Source organism: Equus przewalskii, chromosome 1, assembly GCF_037783145.1.
Source record: "Equus przewalskii isolate Varuska chromosome 1, EquPr2, whole genome shotgun sequence".
NCBI lineage: Eukaryota > Metazoa > Chordata > Mammalia > Perissodactyla > Equidae > Equus > Equus przewalskii.
In genome coordinates, this window is record NC_091831.1 from 160,197,811 (window position 1) to 160,217,063 (window position 19,253).

The 19,253-nt window shown below is 41.2% G+C and overlaps 1 protein-coding gene across 1 annotated transcript; it reads right to left on the reverse strand.

Annotated features, from left to right (window-relative positions):
* Positions 1 to 638: 638 nt before the first annotated feature.
* Positions 639 to 19,238, reverse strand: DAD1 (defender against cell death 1). The gene is made up of 3 exons (XM_008535231.2): positions 18,882 to 19,238; positions 9,690 to 9,864; positions 639 to 878 (listed from the first exon to the last, which is right to left on the reverse strand). Exons 1-2 carry the CDS (start codon positions 19,204 to 19,206, stop codon positions 9,734 to 9,736), a joined length of 456 nt encoding a protein of 151 aa, XP_008533453.2. The 5' UTR covers positions 19,207 to 19,238; the 3' UTR covers positions 639 to 878; positions 9,690 to 9,733.
* Between the last annotated feature and the right edge of the window lie 15 nt (positions 19,239 to 19,253).

Below are 19,253 nucleotides of genomic sequence, written 5' to 3' on the forward strand. Positions count from 1 at the left end.
GCCAGCATGACACACATAAATGTGCCTAGACCTCAGCCAGCAGACCTCTTGTGCTACCCAAGCTGCGTCACACACTCTGTTCTTAACTAAGCAGGTTATAAATCTGAGCTTCCGTTCTTTCACCTAATGAGGAATGGAACGCCTAAGATAATTGCAAGAACAAAATGAGAGAATATTTGTGAAGGTGGTTTGGAGAGTACTGTATTCTATAAATAAACCCTCACTTTTTGCACTCTGCTTACACTGCCTAAGAGATACATATTTCACTTTTCACCACTAAAGCATATTGAGACAGATGTAAATGTGGAAGCACACACTTAGTTCCATTTCTAACAAAGTGCTTAATGATGCAGTTCCAGGAATGCATTGTGTCATGAGAGTGGAACCACCTGTAACAATTGAAGGATTAGTTAAGGGATTACTACCAGCTCCAGGGAAAAGACAAAAGACTGTCTGTTTCCCAGGGTTGTCAGCACTGCCTTGTCATTAACTCCAAATACACTTAATGAGAACACGGCAGCAGATTCATAGTTGCAAATTATCAACTCCTAAAGAGCTTTGCACGGAGGACTGAAGGAAAAAAAGGATTTTTAATACCAATAAAGAATAAAAACAAAAAACAGAGCCAGAGGCATAGGAAGGAGTGGCATGGAGCTTTTTAATGTGGAGGGAAAAAGGTTACAATTAATGAAGGCAGAGGTCGTGTTAACAGATGCTCAATACAAAGTTGTTCTGACACGGAAGCCAGGGAACTTCTCTGGGCTCCCCACCTGCACACCAAATCAGAGGCGGCAGCAAGCGTAAATCTGAAGAACATCCATGTGTCCAACAAGCTGCCATCTCAAGAGCTCTTCTCCAGGGGAAATCAAAAAGTGAACCTAAAAGAAAGCAGCAGAAACGTAAGAAAAGATATCCAAGGTTTTAAAAATGTCTCATGATACTACAGACAGGGCCCCAGATCCTTCAATCTAAATTCTAAACCCACAAAGACAAAGACAGGGGGTTCCCAAATTCTGGACAGTATTTAAGTCAGGCTAGAACAACCAGAATAAAGCAAGTATTTTTCACAGAACATTTTATAGAGGTATCCATAAAAATTAATGTTCAAATCTGAATTCTAAGCACAGCACAGCAAAACTGAGTAGGAATTGTAGACCTGGGTTCTAACTGTAGCTCTGCAATTAATTAGCTGCGTGACTTCACACCAGTCACTCTGAGCTCTCTGGCCCACAAACTCTTTGAGGTAAGGGGGTTGCAGTTTAGCCTAAAGAGCTTTTCGGGATTTAGAGAGCTCATAAAGCACTAAATTCCAGTTCTGTGGGGGATGGAGGAAGGAAGAATTCAAGAGAAAAAATAGGGAAAAATTCCCAATCTCAAATTTAACAAAGGAGCGAACCAGAAAATAATTTCATCCTCATGTAAAGATAAGGTTATTTTTGGCAAGAAGAAGGTGGAGAATAACTCCAAGAGAAGTGGCCACGTTGCTGCTAGAGTCAGAGGGGACTGGGAGCTGTGAGTAGTGAGGGGGAGCCCTGCCCCGCAAACACAGCCTTCCTTTCCAGGCCCCCCAGGAAAGCTGCTCACCTGGTGTGCTCCAGTATAGGTGCGGCCAAACAGTGACCCCTTGGCCCTAGGGCCTCCATCTCTAGCCATTAGCAGCCAATTTTCCTGCCCTGTGCCATAGAAATGCTGTAATCTTCTCTGTGAGTCAGGACTTGAAAAAGGTAGAGAAACATTAGCTTTCGGAAGAGCTGAGTTAGGCCTTCAGGTGAAAGGGCACCACCCTAGTCTGTGCATTGGTTCAAGTGACTGGAGATTCCAGCATCAGAGCTTAAAGGAAAGATCTTAGCCTTCCAGCCAGAGTGCTTTTATTTCCCTAACAATGGTATTTAGAGAAACGCCACATAATTGCAGAACATTCCTGCATCAGTGGGATTGTGAGAAATGTGTAAAAGAGCAAAAACAGGGAAGAAAAAGTGTTCACAGTGCCAAACAAGAACAAACAGACCTACTAAAACACATCTATTCACTCCATCAAATTTCTTAAAGCACACTGACAAAAGCCTATGAACTACTGTAACACATCAGTTCTAATGGCCAAGGTGAGAGAGGACTACAGCACAAGGCCAGTTCAGTGAAGAGCCTTGACGCATTTAGAATTATAAAGAAATCTTAGTTTAGTACAAAAGCCAAGTTTTGACATTCTATGATATTAAAATATTTAAATCTAAGACATGCGGACCGGCCCAGTGGTGCAGGGGTTAAGTTCACATGCTCCACTTCGGCAGCCTGGGGTTTGCCAGTTCGGATCCCAGATGCGAACTCACGCACCACTTACCAAGCTATGCTGTGGCAGGCATCCCACATATAAACTAGAGGAAGATAAGCACGGATATTAGCTCAGGGCCAATCTTCCTCAGCAAAAAAAAAAAAAAAAAAAAAAAAACTAAGACATTGGGGCTGGTCCATCTAGAAACATAAATGACTCATGAAAGAAAGTCTCTTTGATAGTGGTTTTCAGAAAATTCTATTTACAAAGATCTGCTCCCCTCTTTTAAAGCAAAAATATATTTACCAGACAGTATTCTAAAAGCAGAGGCTCTAAGATTCTTTGAAATGTTAGCTCAACAAAATTGGACTATTCAACAGCTTAGAAGAATGGTTTCAACTGCTAACCAGGGTTTAAAGATTTCAGGAAACTGACTAATAAAATTTCCTCCCAATACTGAGACATGCAAAATGGAAGACACCTACTGAGAAAAGTTAGCATGACTTCTTCAGTCTACCTCACTCATGCAGAAAAGACAGCACCATTTGATCAGTCTGTTCTAATCATCTTAAAAGAACGCAAGGCACGACACAAAGAACTGTTAAAAATAATTACTCTCCATATAGATACAAAAGATAATGCCAGACAGGGTCATTTCTATTTGGAATCTGTATTCTTCTCCAGCACCGTCTCTATTCAGACACTAGCACTGAGCAGATATGCTCAACTACTGATTTTCCTTCAAATCCATCTCATCCTGGATCCTAGCCACCAAATTAAAACTGAAAATAGAGAAAATGTGAATCAAAGACCATTCTGCAGAAATTCTACGTTCAGAGCTCAATTTGAATCAATACAACTTTAGATGACATGGACCATATATTTCTAAAAATGGAAGGAGCTTTCAAGATCAGCTAGTCTGGTCCTCTCATTTTACAGATGAGGAAACTATAGCCTGAGAATCTGACAGCTCTGTCCAGAGCTGTGCTGTCCAACACTGTAGCCACTAGCCAGAGATGACGATTTAAACTTAGTTAAAATTAAATAAAATTAAAAATTCAGTTCCTTAGTCATCTAGTGACATTTCAAATGTTCAACAACCACATGTGGCTAACGGCTAGTGAACTGGGTAGTGCAGACTTCGAACATTTCCACGTTACAGAAAGTTCTACTGGACACTGCTGGTCTGGGGTCCCCCTCTCTGGATCAAGTCAGGTCTCCTGATCTGCATTCTCCTGCATTTCTTCCAGATCATATTAAAGATGACTGACTTTGTAAAAACATTTCAGATAACCTGTCTTCAACCTTTCTTATCAACCTCTCCTAAGTTTTTGTTTTGCCCATTAAAAAAAAGTTTTGTTTTGTTTTGTTTTGTTTTTCGGTGAGGAAGACTGGTCCTGAGCTAAGATCTGTTGCCAGTCTTCTCTTTTTGCTTGAGGAAGATTGTCCCTATGCTAAGATCTGTGCCAATCTTCCTCTATGTTGTATGTGGGACGCCTCCACAGCATAGCTCGATGAGCAATGTGCAGGTCTGAGCCCAGGATCCGAACCTGTGAACCTCAGGCTGCCGAAATGGAGCACATGAACTTAACCACTATGCCACCAGGCCAGCCCCGTTAATATTTTTAATGAAAACTTTCTAACAAGAAGATGCATATATTCATCATCCAAAAGTCTTTGAACATAATAAAGAGGAAGGAATATAAAACTTTGGAGTCAAAAATGTCTGTCATCAAGTTCCTATTCAGTCACTTATTACTTCCAGGGCCTAGACAAGTCGACTTAAATTTCACCAAGGTTTCATTACCTCCTGTGTAAAATGGGAAGGCCACTATTTGTCTCCCTCCATCACAGGGCAGGCCATGAAGATCACATGCATTAATGCGTGTCAAAGTGTACATGGACTGTATGAGTCCTGCAAGCCTGGTAAGGTGACAACTGTAAAACATTTCACAAATGTTGTCTAGTTTCGCAAAAGGGCTTATACAAACGTTGTGCATTTATTATAGAGTCACACTTTAACTTTCCACTTCCTATGAATGGATGATGGGCATCTGATAATATGTATAAAAGGCAACAATTGAAGAAAAAAAGAAAAAAGCAAAGCTCAACTGAGGATCCACACAAACAGCCTGATCCTCCTCAAACACAATGGGAACTATCAAGAATTCTACTAATCAGAGGCTTTAACAGCTGCAAGAGACTCACGAGCATCAAGGCCAATCCCCTCATCGTGTAGATGGGGAAACTGGGCCTCACAGGCAAGCTTATTTGTCCATCCAACCAGTTAACACCAGAGCAATATCTACAATGGAGGTCATCCGACTTCTAGTCTCATGCTTGTGCCCACCCCACAGCCCCTCGTATGAAGTTTTTCCTTGGCTTCTTTCTTCCAAAGCGCTTTCCATGTCTTAGCATCCACCTAAGTAATGACATAGCTATTTTACACAGCATTTTCTTGCAGTTGAAAATGATCCATTTATTCACACACTCATTTAATAAACACCCACGGTGACTGTTAGCTCTGTGCTAAGCCCTGAGGTCCCTCCCCTCAGGGAATTTAAGAGTCCAGTGGGAGAGACAGGAAAGTGAATGAACAGTTTCGTAACAATGTGGTAAGTGCCATGTTAAGGGCATGCACAGAGGACACGGGTGCCCTGAGAAGACGCTCCTATGCAACCTGGGGGAGAGATGGCTTGAAGCAGGAATCATCCAAACGGCAAGGATGGAGAAAATAAGGGAGGGAGTTAGGGCAGCAATGAACTTCATAAACACAAATCTATTTGATATTATCTCTCTTTTTCCTTTTTTTTGATCGCTTTAAATAGACCAAATACAAAATACAGATCAATCGCCAATTAGAGAGCCACGTTTTGGGGTTTTTTTTAGTAAATAAAATATGCAGATTCAAGATTTTAAGAGTAATAGGTAAAGAATTAATCTCGCCCTCTAACCGGGGAGAAAGGGTGTTGAAAAAAGATTATAACGTGCTTAACTGAAAATATTTTCTACAAATTTAGAATAGTTCCCTTTTTGAGAACTCATTTGGTGGCTAGACCTAACTCAATATAAAGTGAAAGGTCAAAGAGAAAATGAAATAAAAACTAAACAGCCCCTCAACAAAAATTAAAGATTACTGCCAACGGGAGGTCATGTTGGGAGCAAAAACAGGTCTAGAGTGAACCAAAAGGGGAGCTCTTAAACTGACAAGAAAAGGAAATAAAGGGAAAAGTCCGCGTCTTTGTGCACAGTCTTCCCTGTGTAACAAAACCCTGGGGACACTTGAAGGTTGCGTGCCCTTTGGTGCCTAACTCAACACTGCCCACTTCTGGCCAGAATGTAAAGCAACCCCCACCCAGCTTCTTAGCCCACTTGGACCTCTGCTGCCCTCCTGTGACTAGAAAGAAACTAGGTTTTATCACAAAGGTATCAGTGGTTTCTTCCCCCAAACTCAACCTCTACGCTTTGTAGCACATTCTCTCAGCCTATGAAATGTACAGTCCACTAGGTGGCAGTAGAGCCTAAAGAATAATATTTAGATTCCCTTCCAGAGGTAATTTTCTAGATCACTGTACTTTGATGAATTCGAAATGCCAGCAGCAATTGCGTGTTTGTGAACAATACTGTTTGTCAGTTATGTTCTGCCCGGCCCCAGAGCCCCCTTGCTCCAGCCAGGATTAAACACTATGAATATTAAAGACCTGTGGCTTCCATTATAAAAACAAAGCACACTGACAAGGCTTTAGCACAAACATTTGGCTAACAATCTCCCCCAGGCAGAGCACACTTCCAAGCTCAAGTGTGTCCCTTTGTGCCGGGTTCACTTTCCCTCTGGATCCAGGGCCCAAGTTATCAGGAATTTTCCATCCCAAACTGTGATCCATCATAGCTAGGTCCCTCTTCTCTTCATTTCCCTTCAGAACACCTGAGATAAGCTGACATCTTTTGAAAAGAATTTCACAAAGAGACGCAGAAAAACAAAACAGGAAATATTTACAGATAGTATGTAAATTTTTAAATATTCAAATCTACTGACCGTATGTGCCCTGCACTCACTCAAATTAGATTTACTGCCACCTAAGCGCCAAACGCTGATCATCATTTCAGGTGTGCATGGATTCTCCCAACACAGAAGCTCACTAGCAGCATTTTTTACTTCTGCATTTTCATGTTTATGATAATCTAAAAAATATTATGAGTCTATTCTTGACCACCGGGAGAGCCACCTATAATCAGTGCCACCAACTGAGCAGCTACCCTTTACCACAGGGTTTCTCAAACTGCCATCTTTGGACATGTTTTCAGGAGACCACAAAGTCTGAAGTTTGGAAAAGGGTGTGTTACTAAATCTAGGTTTTACAATAGTCCTGGCTGAACAAACTTGCCACGAAGGAGCTCAAGTCGTACAGCAGAGGGAAGGAAGTGGAGAGGGACTCAAAGGAACTTCAGCTGAATCTACGATGTTTAATCTGTTCACTCCGGGTGGTGGCTATATCGGTGTTTGTTGTATTATTCTCTGTACTTTTCTGTATTTTTTAAATCGTCACAACAAAAGCAAAAAAAGGAAAGTAATAAGGGGGAGGACGGTGATGAAATAACTGTGGTAGCTTTTTAAACACATTTCTTTAACTTTGCAATTGTTAAATACTTTATAGTAAACAATCTTAAGCAAAAATGGAGTATAAAAATTTTTTTTCAAGTCAGACTGGATTATCAGATTTATTAGTTATGAGATTTCTAGCAAGACTCTCTGAACTTCAGTTTCTCATCTGTAAATAGAATTAGCAAGGCTATCCTCATGAGATTACTTTGAAAATAAAACACAGAACAGGAAGCACTTAACCTGGCCCACAGTGAGCACTCACCATCCTTAACTTCCATATTTCTCCTTGAATAAATTTATGTTTTTAACTCCATGCCACTTGCTTTTTGCTGATTTTAAATGTCACCTCCAAATTATGCAAGAGTAGTACAGTTTCTTCTTTTTTTATACCCAACTCTCAACATACTTGGCAAGTATGGAGAATATTCAGTGTTTTGTTTTACTCTGAGTTGGTATAAATATTGAGAACTCACTTGGAAACTATTTTAAAAGTGTTTTGGCACCCTGCACATAAAACTCAGTTAGAATCACATAAAAAGGGCAAATAGACATTTATTAAAAAATTGAGAGCAGGACAGTATAGTATATGTCAAATGAAGGATCTCTGTGAAAAAGCTCCTGGGCAGTCCCCCAGAGAGAGGATTGTTCTATGAACATCCTCTCTATAGAATGATTTAACACTGCAATCTGGGACTGGAAGATCTTGCTGTACCTTGGGCCCATAATTCGCAGCCGAACAGGTGGCCCTAGGTTGTTAACATGGTCTGCAGTACACAGGTTCTGCTGAGCCTGCTTTTTTGTCTCTGTTTTTGTCATAATTTTGAAATACGAAGCTCTCTGCAGCAGATTCCTCCTCCAATCATGACAACCCTAGAAAATAATTTCCCATGAATTGGTATCTCCCTGAGCCTAGACAATATTCTTGAAATGTTTGCTCTGTCCCCTTCTTAAGTATACATAACTCATCTAGAAAAAATAACTTCCGAAATCTAGAGTAAGGCAATCAGAAGACTTACAACCTTCCCAGCTAGGTTACTATGAGAGAGCAAAGAGGTACTCATGATATTTGCAAGTGTAAGAAGGTCAATGGTGAGTCAGTTTTCTAGCTGTACTCAAGGAGTTATCATTGGTCAGACATGTCGTCTGCTGCCTCTGCTCCCAGATGACACAGGGGCTCCCTTCTCTGGACTCCCACAGCACTCTGTTCAGATCTTTAGTGTGCCTCTAACTACGCTGTGTTTTAACCGCTATGTTTAAATGCCTTCTCCCCTAGAGATTGTTCACTCTTGAGGGCAGGAGCCACATTTTACTTTTCTTTGTATTCCCAGTAACAAGGCATTGACCGGCATGCACAAGTGGGTAGGGGGACAACTCAGGTCCTGATCAGGGCTCTAAAGAGTTCAGTTATATTAGACTAGTAGAAAGACGTGGTTCTCAAACTTTTTCGCTGAAATAAACCATCTCTGTCAACTTATCACTACCAGAAATGAAACCTTACCTGAACTAACAGATCTGTTTTTGAGGCAGAATCAATAATGGAAAGGATTTATGTAACATTATAAGTAACTGACTCATTCATGCCAGAAACTGAAGTATAGTCACTGTCACACTACTGCATACACTTTGCACATGAGTGTATAGTCACTGTTACACTAGTGCATACACTTTGCACATGAGTGCTCTAACTCTTGCATTAGCTTTCTGATTAGTACAAAAATGACAGCTTTCCAAGAAGTGACAGAAGGCAGTTGGTCCTGGGATATGCTTCCCCAAAACAGGATAACATTCCTAAGATTCTCTTTTCTCTACCACCCAGTAACAGCAACACTAAATTTTGTAGTGGAAAAGCCAAGAAAAGAGTGCATTCATTCATCAGTAAGCTGCGTGGGGTCCTGGAAGAGCACTGGGCCAAAAGCACCACTGGACAGAGGCCCTACTCTGCAACCACTCAGCTATGTGGCCAGCGCAGGCCAGTGGATTGTTCTGGGTCTCTGTTTTCTCACATATAAAATAACAGTATTGCTATCTAGTTTGGAAAATACCACGTACTTCTTAGAGCTTCAGGATTCTGCTTGGGAGGGAGGGCCAGAGGGGAGGTCATACCACACATGAAGGAGAGACCAAGCAGAGAGGGCTTTTGAACTTCTGTCAATCAAAACAACTCCAGCTCCACTGGTGTTTATTTACTGAGATTCTATATGAGTTTTTCTTAGAAAAAATGAGCTCTACTGCTAGAAAAGGAAAAATGGCAAATGAACCAAACAACATCTCATCCTATACTTTAAAAGTCTTCTCCCAAGCTAATCCAACTTGCCTGTTTTATTTCCACTTTAGTGCACATATTATTAGCAAATGGCCATAGTCATTTATGCAGCATATACTGCATGTGTATCAGGTGTAAGCACTATACTAGGTACTATGGGGACAACGGTGCAGCATTTAAGTCATCTGAGATCAAAATCAGAAAAAAATTATACAGCAAATCTCAAGACAAAACCTACAATTTATGTCTCTTCCAAGATCTCGGAGTTATTTTCACGAAGTTATTGGTGCAGAAATTAATGTATTAGCTACAGGCAAACTCTCATTTTCTGTTATCTTAATGATTTGCAGAACAGTGAGAAGAGAAGGCAACGACCAAGAGCAGCAGCACTGATGAATCATGATGATATTAATGCATACCCTGCAGACCAATGGAAAATTCTGCAAACGTCTTATCAGCAATGTGGGAACTTACCAACCATAATCAAAACCAGCCCCATGCAATTTCCATTCCTAAAATCGATATATGGGACAAGGGCTGTGATCATCACTTACATTCTTCTAGTCTCCAAAGCCTCAAGTAAGTAAATGGGAATGATTCAGCCAACGAAGTTCATGACAACAAGGTGCAGGATGGTGCTGGCAAAGAGAAAATCAGCAAAGGCTCGCTCTGGGGAGATGCCTTGGAAATCCGCTTTGTTCTGTGGGTTGATCTGTATTCTCAGGCAAACTGTACAAGAAGCAAAACACAAAAATGATTACCTAGAAGTAAAAAACAAATAGAACTGCTAAAGAACACAGACAACCCTATGACCTGACAATTCTACCCTAAGAGAAATGATGCCTAAGTGCATCAAAAGGCATGCACAGGAACCATACCCACGAGAACCCCTAACTGGAAACAACCTAAATGTCTATCAACAGTAAAATGGAGAAATTACAGCATGTGCGTACAATAGAATATGATACAGCAATGAAAAAGAACTTTACAACATGAATTCTACAAATAGAACGTTGAACAACATAATCCAGACACAAAAAGTACATGCTAAGTCCATTTATATAAAGCTTACCATGAAGCAAAACTAATCTATGTTAATACAAGTCAAGATCGTGGTTTTTATCTTTCACAGGAGGAGCGGTGAGTGGGAAGGTGCCAGGAGCAGGCCTCTAGGGTGCTGGTAATGTTTTATATCTTGGTCTAGGTGATGGCTAGATAGGTGAATTTAAAAATTCATCAAGTTGTACACTAAAGTTTTACATTCTTAATTGTTTGTTAAAGGAAAAAAAATACAACTTCTCAGAGTTAGGATAAAAACCAAAGGCTTACACAGAGAAAAATATATACATAACCAAAAGATCTTCAGAACTCTCTTAACTCTCGATTTAAGTTTATAATTGTACCTAGATTGGAAAGCAGCTGAGGCAGTAATGAAGGAACTGGTCTGAATGACAAAACATTATAAAATTACTTTCTAACAGAATGTGCATAACGTAGCAGAGATTATAAATATAAGATGCTTATCCACAAGGACCTAAAATTGTAGATAATCTTTGATCTCAAAGCTGCTTGCCTCAAAAAAAGCAAGAGACCTAAGCTATATAACTTTGACAGAGAACTCTCCACTGTGACATTCTATACCCTTGAAGAATCCGACCTGATACATTAGCCACAGTCACCATCTGACATGAAAAGGAAGCTCCAGGAATACACTTTCCCGAAATATCTTTATGCCTGTGATAATGATTACACTACTTAAGAAAACCCAAATTCACGTTGGGCTAGTATCCATTCCATCACTAAGCAAGAGAAGGCAACAAACTGAGACCTAACCCAAAAGTCAGTAAACTACCAAACTACTTCTCCAGAATCCATCACCATGGCAACAGAATTTTCATTATGCTTAAAATGTAAACACAGTGGAAGCACCATTGATCTTTTCAGGCACCTGGACCCTTCAAAATATGAAGGACACTGACTAAAGCAAGGGCAACCAACTAAAATCCCGCTGTGGAGAGTACAGATTGGTTCATCCATTTGGGAGAGCATCAGGCAATAGCTATTAATATTTAGAATGTTTTGGTCTTTTGACTAAGGAATTTATCTTACAGAACAAAGACATGCTAACAGCATGTTTATAAACTTGAAAAAAAGTGAAAACAGACCAAATGTCATCAAAGGAATTATTTAAGTAAATTATTCTAGACATGCAAAGAAATCCCATGCAATTACTCAAAAGAATGAGATAAATTCTCAATAGGCTGAGAGTAAAGGTATCCAAGATGTATTAAGTGAAAAAAGCCAAAAAAATGATTCCACTCCATATTCCTCTTAAAATATAGTTAATGAGAAAACAATTATTTTCTCATTTGTTTTAGTTGGATCTAGGGAAAAATGGAGAGAAATAGAAACTAAACTATTAACAGTGGCTATTGGGGTGGAGGACGAGGGTAGAGAAGTGTTTTGGGAAATTCGAGGGGACAAAAGAAAAGAGAAGCTCCCCATGAAGATATGGTAATGAATTGATGTGTTCTCATTATCATGATCATAGTACCCCAAGTTATTTCAATGATGACATAAGAACCAGAGTCCCATGGAGATGGAAAGGTCGTCTGGAGGTCATAAAGACCAATACACAAAATGCCCAAGAGGGAGTGGGGGTGGGCATGCTGGAGAGGCTCCACGAGTCACCTGGGAAGGTTTCCAAAGCACACAGACTACTTCCAGAATCTGGTAAGCCATCCCCAGTGGAGAATTACACACGTTCCAGAGGCTGTGTTATAGATAGGGGTGTCATATCCCTCAGATGCACTGGGCTACCAAAAAGGCAAAGAATACCTGTTCAAACAGCTCCTCCACAAATGATCCTTCAGTCTCTCCCTGAGCACTTCCAAAGATGAACATCTACTACTTCCTGAGGCACCCTCCTCCATTTTAGCAGTTCTAATTTAACCTATCTCCTTAAATGTTCCTTCACCAGCAAAATATTTACTGAGCATTCATGATGTGCCACGCATCAACTCAGGGGCTGCGAATATGGCACAGAACAAGACAGACAAGTCTGGCTCCCAAGAAATTTACATCTAACGGAAACATATAATAAACAAAAAAAAAAACAGCAGCCAGCCCTGTTGCTAGTGGTTAAGTTGGCACACTCTGCTTCAGTGGCCCCAGGGTTTGTGCATTTGTATCTGAAGCATGCACCTACACACTGCTTATCCAGCCATGCTGTGGAGGCATTCACATACAAAACAGCAGATTAGCAAAGATGTTAGCTCAGGGCCAATCTTCCTCACCAAAAAAGAAAAAAAAATGGATATAATTATTAAAAAAAAAAACTAGGAAATATCAGTTAGCAATATGTGTTATGAAAAAAATCAAAGTAACAAGAGAAGTGACTGGGAAGCTATTTTTTATTTAGTGATCACAGAAGGCCTCTCTAAGGTGGTGCTGTGTAAGACCAAAATTTGAAAGACAGGAGCCAAGTATGCAAAGATCTGAGCGCAGAGAAATACAGGTAGCAAGAACAATCTTGACATGTTGTAGGTATAACAGATCAGACTGACCAAACTCTACCAATCAAGGGCAAGAGAGACAAGGGCCAAATCCTGTGGGGCTTTGTAAGCCTCAGTTAAGAGCATGGATGCAGCTCTAAGTGCAATGGAACAACATTTCAGAGTTTTGAGCAGATGAGTAAAATAATCTAATTTATATTTTTTAAGGATGCTGGAACTGAAATGTGGAGAGTGGTGTGCAGGGTTAAAAAAAGGAGCAGAATCACACAGGAGCCCAAAAGCTCAGATAATGGTAGTAAAAATGGAAATAAGTGAAGAGAATCAGGCTATATTTTGGAGAATACAGGGCTTGCTGATGAAATGGATGTGGGCGATGAGAGAAACCAAGGGAACAAGGAAACCTCCTAAATTTTTGGCTTCAACAACTCAACCAATGCACTGTGTACTGACTGGTGAAGAGGCGGACAGCTGGGCAGGAAGTTTCAACCTAGAGGTGCACATATCAGACATGACGTGAAGATGTCAAGTGGGCAACTGGATTTACTAATTTGGAATTCAGGGGACAGGTCAGAACTAAAAATATAAATGTTGTAGCTGTAGCTATATAGATATTATTTAAATTCACCTATGGAAGAAATACAAAGAAAAGGGATCTAGAACCATGCTCTCAGACAGAGAAGCACCTAGCACAAATAGTAGGAAGGAAAAACCAATAAGGTGAGAAGGAACAAGGAACAACCAAGAGAGTGTAGTGCTCAAGAAGAAAGTATTTTATGCAGAAGGAAGCAGCCAACCATGTTAAATGCTAAATGTTCTGAGCATTCAGATAAGGTGAAGCAAGTGGCCACTAGACTTGGCAAGATGGCAAGAGTAGTTTCACTGGACTGCTGGGGATAGACCACCACCAAGAGTGAGTTAAGGAATCGATGGAAAGTAAGAAAGCAGAAACAGCAACTATTCTTTGAAGCAATTCTGTGATGATAGAGAAGAAATGGAATGGTAGCTGGAGGGGTATCTGAGGTCAAACGAATTTTTTTTTTAATTGGACCTTATTAGAGCATATTTGTATGATGGGAATGATCCAGTAGAGACAGAGAATGGAGGGATGGCTGCAAAAGCTGAGTCTCTGAGTGAGCAAGAGAAGACTGGATCCTCTGCACAAGGGAAGGAACTGACTTTTAATAAGAGAATGACACATCACCCACCATCACAGGAAGCAAGTCAGAGCACAGGTACAGGTGCAGGTGGGCTGCTGAGATTCCTTGGTGGGATGAAAGGATTCCTGGCTACCTCTTTTTTAGTGAGAAGATAAAGCAAGATCATCGAGTGAGAATAAAGGAAAAGAAGAAATATAGAAGAGAGTGAAGAGAAAAGTTATGAAGTATATTTTGGAAAAGTATCAGGAAAGTATTACAGGACCACTGGGCATGGATGACTGCCCATCTGTGTTCCTATTCTTGCCAATACTTCTCCATCACAGCACTATATCCATATTTACTTGTCTGTATCTCCCACTAGATTATAAACTCTGTGAGACTAGAGACCAGGCCAGCCCCGATGGCCTAGTGGTTAAAGTTTAGCGCTCTCAGCGCTTCAGCAGCCTGGGTTCGTTTCCCAGTTGTGGAACCATACCACCCATCTGTCAGCTGCCATGCTGTGGTGGCAGCTCACACAGAAGAACTAGAAGGGCATACAACTAGGATATACAACCATGCACTGGGACTTGGGGGAGGGGAAAAAAAGAAAAAGGGGAAGATTGGCAACAGATGGTAGCTCAGGGCAAATCTTTCCCTAGATAGAAAAAGAGAGAGACAGAGACTAGATACTATGTCTGTGTGTTTCACAGTTGAATCCTCAGTACCCTGGCAGAGAACCTGGAACATAATTCCTCAGCATTCCTTAAATTATTATAGCCATGCTTACAATTTAACTCATACAGTGTTAATCACTAAGGATGCAGAGATGAAAGGCAGCCCCCACCCTCAAGGGCTTCACATTGCAGAGGGAAGACAGACATGCAAACAAATAGAGCACAATATCAAAGTGCTATCTCTCGCTCTCCGAGACACACACACACACACACACACACACACACACGAGGTGAAACAGGAATATAGGAGAACAACCTAAACCTGCTAGGGACTCAAGGAAGGATTCCAAAGGGAAGCAGCACTTGAGCTGTCCAAGAAGTGAAGGAATGTTCCAGGCAGCCAAGCAAAGATAAAACAGCTTGAGACAACATGGCATGTTTAAAGAATAACAAGTAACTCAATAACGCTGGAGTATAAAGTACAGAACAGGTAGAAGCAAGAGATGAAGCTGGAGATATGGACAGGACCAGATCAGGAAAGAGCATGTATGCCATGAAAAAAATTTTAATTTTTCATTGGGAACCACAGACAAATTTTATGTGGGTAGTGGCAATCAGATTTGCAAGTCAAATCAAACCTACAAATATAGTGAAAGATGGACTGGAAGGAGAGAGACCAGAGGGTGGAAGATCAGTAAGGAAGATTACAGTAGTCTAAATAAAAGATATTGAGAGCCGGAGTCACTGAGGATAAAGTAGCAGCAATGGATACAAAAAGAGATTTAGAAACAGGACTCTCCGGCACATGGTTGGCAAATTTCCAGTCTCTTGGATCACAGTTACGGGAGATGATAAAAAGGCCCAGAAATCTGACAGATAATTCCCAAAGAAATTGTGGACCCCAGTCTGCAAGCCTAATAGCTCCTAGGAGATAGAAAACATTCTGGATTAGGCCTCCTTGTCTTTCAAATTCAAACTGCTTTTGGATTTGTAAACTAGGGAGAACTACTTTTTTTTTAATCCGAAATTGTTTCGTACATGCTAGGGAACAGAATAGACCAAAGTTCTGAAATGACTTAACAACTGATTTCAAGATCAAAGACTTAAAGACAGTCTTTTTTTTTTTTAAAGATTGGCACCTGAGCTAACAACTGTGGCCAATCTTTTTTTTTTTTTCTTGCTTTATCTCCCCAAATCCCCCCTGGTACATAGTTGTTTATCTTAGTTGCAGCTCCTTCTAGTTGTGGCATATGGGACGCCACCTCAACGTGGCCTGACGAGCGGTGCCATGTCCGCGCCCAGGATCTGAACCAGCGAAGCCCTGGGCCACCGCAGCGGAGCACACGAACTTAACCACTCAGCCACAGGACCGGCCCCTAGAGACAGTCTTAATGTTTTCCACTTATCCCTCCTAACCAGCACTTTAAATGAGCAGAAAGAGGTATTTCATTAGGTAGAAAAGGAAACTAGAAGGGCTGCCAACCCTGGAATGTCACTCTGAAAAAGGGACAGATGTCCTCCTCTAGAGACATCTAACCACAAGATAAACAGTCAGCTGCCGAGGACATTAAATCTGTCTGGAAGAAGAAAAATACGCTACCTCTGACGTCCTTTTAAAGCCTACTATACTGTACACTGTTGATCCAAAGATTTCTCAACCGCTATTTTCTACCTCTGGCTCCTTCTTGAAACCATGGGCAAGTGTCCCAGCCACGAGGGAATAGAAGAAAATAACACCAGGCTTTTTAAAAGTGTAGTGCATTCTACATTAGTTTAAAATGTACTGATCAATTTCCAAAGAGCATATGCTAAATTAACACATGCAGAAGGAATGGAGACAGACTGCCAAAAAGAAATTAGGGAACCACACTAAAGAACTTTTCCCTCCAATTTATCCTACATGCTAACATCAATTTTAAGTCTTTCCCTTACTCAAATCTTAAAAAAAAAAATCCTTAGATGTTTCCCTATTACCTAAAGTATAAAATTCAAAGTCCTTGGTCTGGCACTCAAAACTCTAGCATCCAGCACCACCTAATCCTTCAACATAATCTCCTACACTACCGTTTCTCAGCCAAGCTGGCCTCCTCTCTGGTTTTCCAATAGGAAACAAAACACAGGGAAGTTAGAAACCCCAGCACCATAAATAGGTACAAGGCTTCCCTTCCAAAGAATCTGAACAAAGGATAAACTCCAAATTTCAAATTTCCCATTAAAACCAGTCTCTAGGTGAGGATCTGGGCTAACAAATGGCAGAGGAAGTAGGATTTAGGAAGGTCGATGCTGTCAAAGAAATGCAAACGATAATGTGCCTTCTGTGACAACTATGAACTGTCATAAATCTTTTCTTTTCCAGAAGTAACTTTCACTTCTCTGACCTAATTACTGGTTATGTAACAGTTTTGGAAATCCCAATCCCCCATACTGACTCCACTATTAAAGCGCCCTTTCACTAGGCATTCCCTTCATTGATAAGCCATTGGCTTCTCATTGGGGAGAAGGGGAAAGAGTCTGCCAATTCAATTTTAGCCACAACTGTCTCAAAAACAGGATTTGGCATAAGGAAAAACTATCTGCTCAAAAAAACGTTCTGGCTTTAGCCCTGATGGCCTAGTGGTTAAAGTTTGGTGTGCTCCACTTCAGCCACCTGGGTTCAGTTCCTGAATGCAGAACATGCCACTCCTCTGTCAGTAGCCTTGCTGTGGTGGTAGCTCCCGTAGAAGAACTAGAAGGACTTACAACTATACATAACTATGTAATGAGGCTTTGATGGGGGGAAAGGAAGAAAAAGAGGAAGATTGGCATGAATGTTAGCTTAGGGTGAATCTCCCCCTGAAAAAAAAAAAACTGGCTTTATCACACTAATAATCTACAACTCAAGTCCACAGCCACTCTTCAGCAACTACACTCTCCCATGTAGCCCTCAGGAGTCATTCTTATGAAGCCAGGGTGACTTCAGCATGGAGTAGCCTTCTTTTTCTTAATCAGCTTTCAGGCCCCGCCCTACTCCTACTCTTTCGAGATCTGGAAGACAAAAATCATCAAACAAAATTCACCAGAGGTTCTCAAGATTCCTTCTCCTGCCTTGCTAATAAAATTCTTAGTCATGAGCAGTATTTGAGGGGAGGGAGGGAGAGTGTAGAGTAAAGAGCAGAGTGTGTCTGATGATGGTAACATATCAACTCCTGAAGGCCAGGACGACGCCACAGAGAACGAGATCTTGGTCATCTAAGACAAATTTCAAAGATGATAATAAAGCATCCAATCAACAGGCTAACTCTACAACTCCAGACCAGCCTAGTGCACAAGCCACTAAGTCCTTAGGCTTATTTTAAGTTCTGAGAAAGAGAGATGGTAGAGTATCTCTGGTGTGAATCTGAAGTAGTCATGTGAATGTGTAACAAGCATTCTATAGGTCTATAACTTAAAGTTGTAATGAAGTCTCCAGACAATTCTAACGCCGTATTTTGTCTGTGCCCCAACTAGACTGCAAATTCACTGAGGACAAGGAACACAATATACCTGATGTATTCCCAAAGCTTTTACTGTAATACTTTGTGTTAGATTCAAAATATAACTAATGGACTGACTGATGATGATCATGCTGGAAAAAAAACATGAATTCTGGCATGTTTTCAAAGTCAATGGAGCAGGTGATACCAGCGCCTGGAAAGGTCCGTGTTGTGGCAGCCACCTATAAACTGGACAGGCTAACACTCCCTGGGCCAAGCCTGGACTCAGCAGTCATTGACTCCCTGTTGAGCAAGAAAGGTTGGATTTTGGCAAAAATTTGTGGAGACAGTTCTCATTAAATATGGCAGTCTACAAGGTATCAAATGCTGGGAATCAGAAACAATAATAAAGCTAAAACAGAACTATGTGAAGAAAAACTGAGGTCAGGATAGTGAGACAGCTTCATCCACAAGAAATAATAGGAGAAATAAAAGTCAAAGTCAAGCAAAAGATGATTCAACAAGCAAAGCACCGATATTTACATTTCCTACACTGTTCACTGAAATGCTTCACTGAAGGTCAGCAGTGATTAGGTCAAGGTGAGAGAAATATTCCAGAGTTGGGTTTTCCGTTTTAAAAGTCTACCAACTTTAAAGGTGTGTTAAAGCTAAGAGAAAGCCGGAACGGAGTTTCCCCTGGACCCATATGAAGTGAAGTGGATCACCAGGCTGAGCAGCAGCATGAAGGTGGCTTCTTTAGAGATTTAAATCCAGGTCCTAGGCCGATGTTTGGCATTAGGCATGTGACAACCTTTTCTGAGCCTCGATTTCCCCATCACAGAAAGAGGGCAACGTAGGCTCCATTCATAACTTCACCAGGCGGTGGTGTGACACAAAAGAGAAGAGTACTGTGGGAACAAAAGCAGCGCAAAGTAACACATTATTATTGCGATTACTTAGAGTCATTACCCGCTAGGATGAAGCTCCCCACACAAGAGATGAAGCCCGAGAGAAAAGAGTTGAACGGGAAGGTCCCCACGAGGAGACAATAACCGAACTGCAGCGCCCCGGTCAGCAGTATATACAGGAGGTACGCGTCCAGCAACTTCAGACGCTGAGGAGTGGAGCTCAAGTACTCTTCCAAGAACCGCGAAATGACCGACACTACCGACGCCGACATGACTACTCGTTCGGTACTCGGGCCGGCGCTCCAAACTCCCAGCAGACCCGACCACCACACCGGATGTAGTGTTTGCGCATGCGCACCGCTGTAGCCCAGCTCCGGCCCTCCCATTTGCCACTTTGCGCAGGCGTAGAGGCAGGCCAAAGGTGAAACAACTA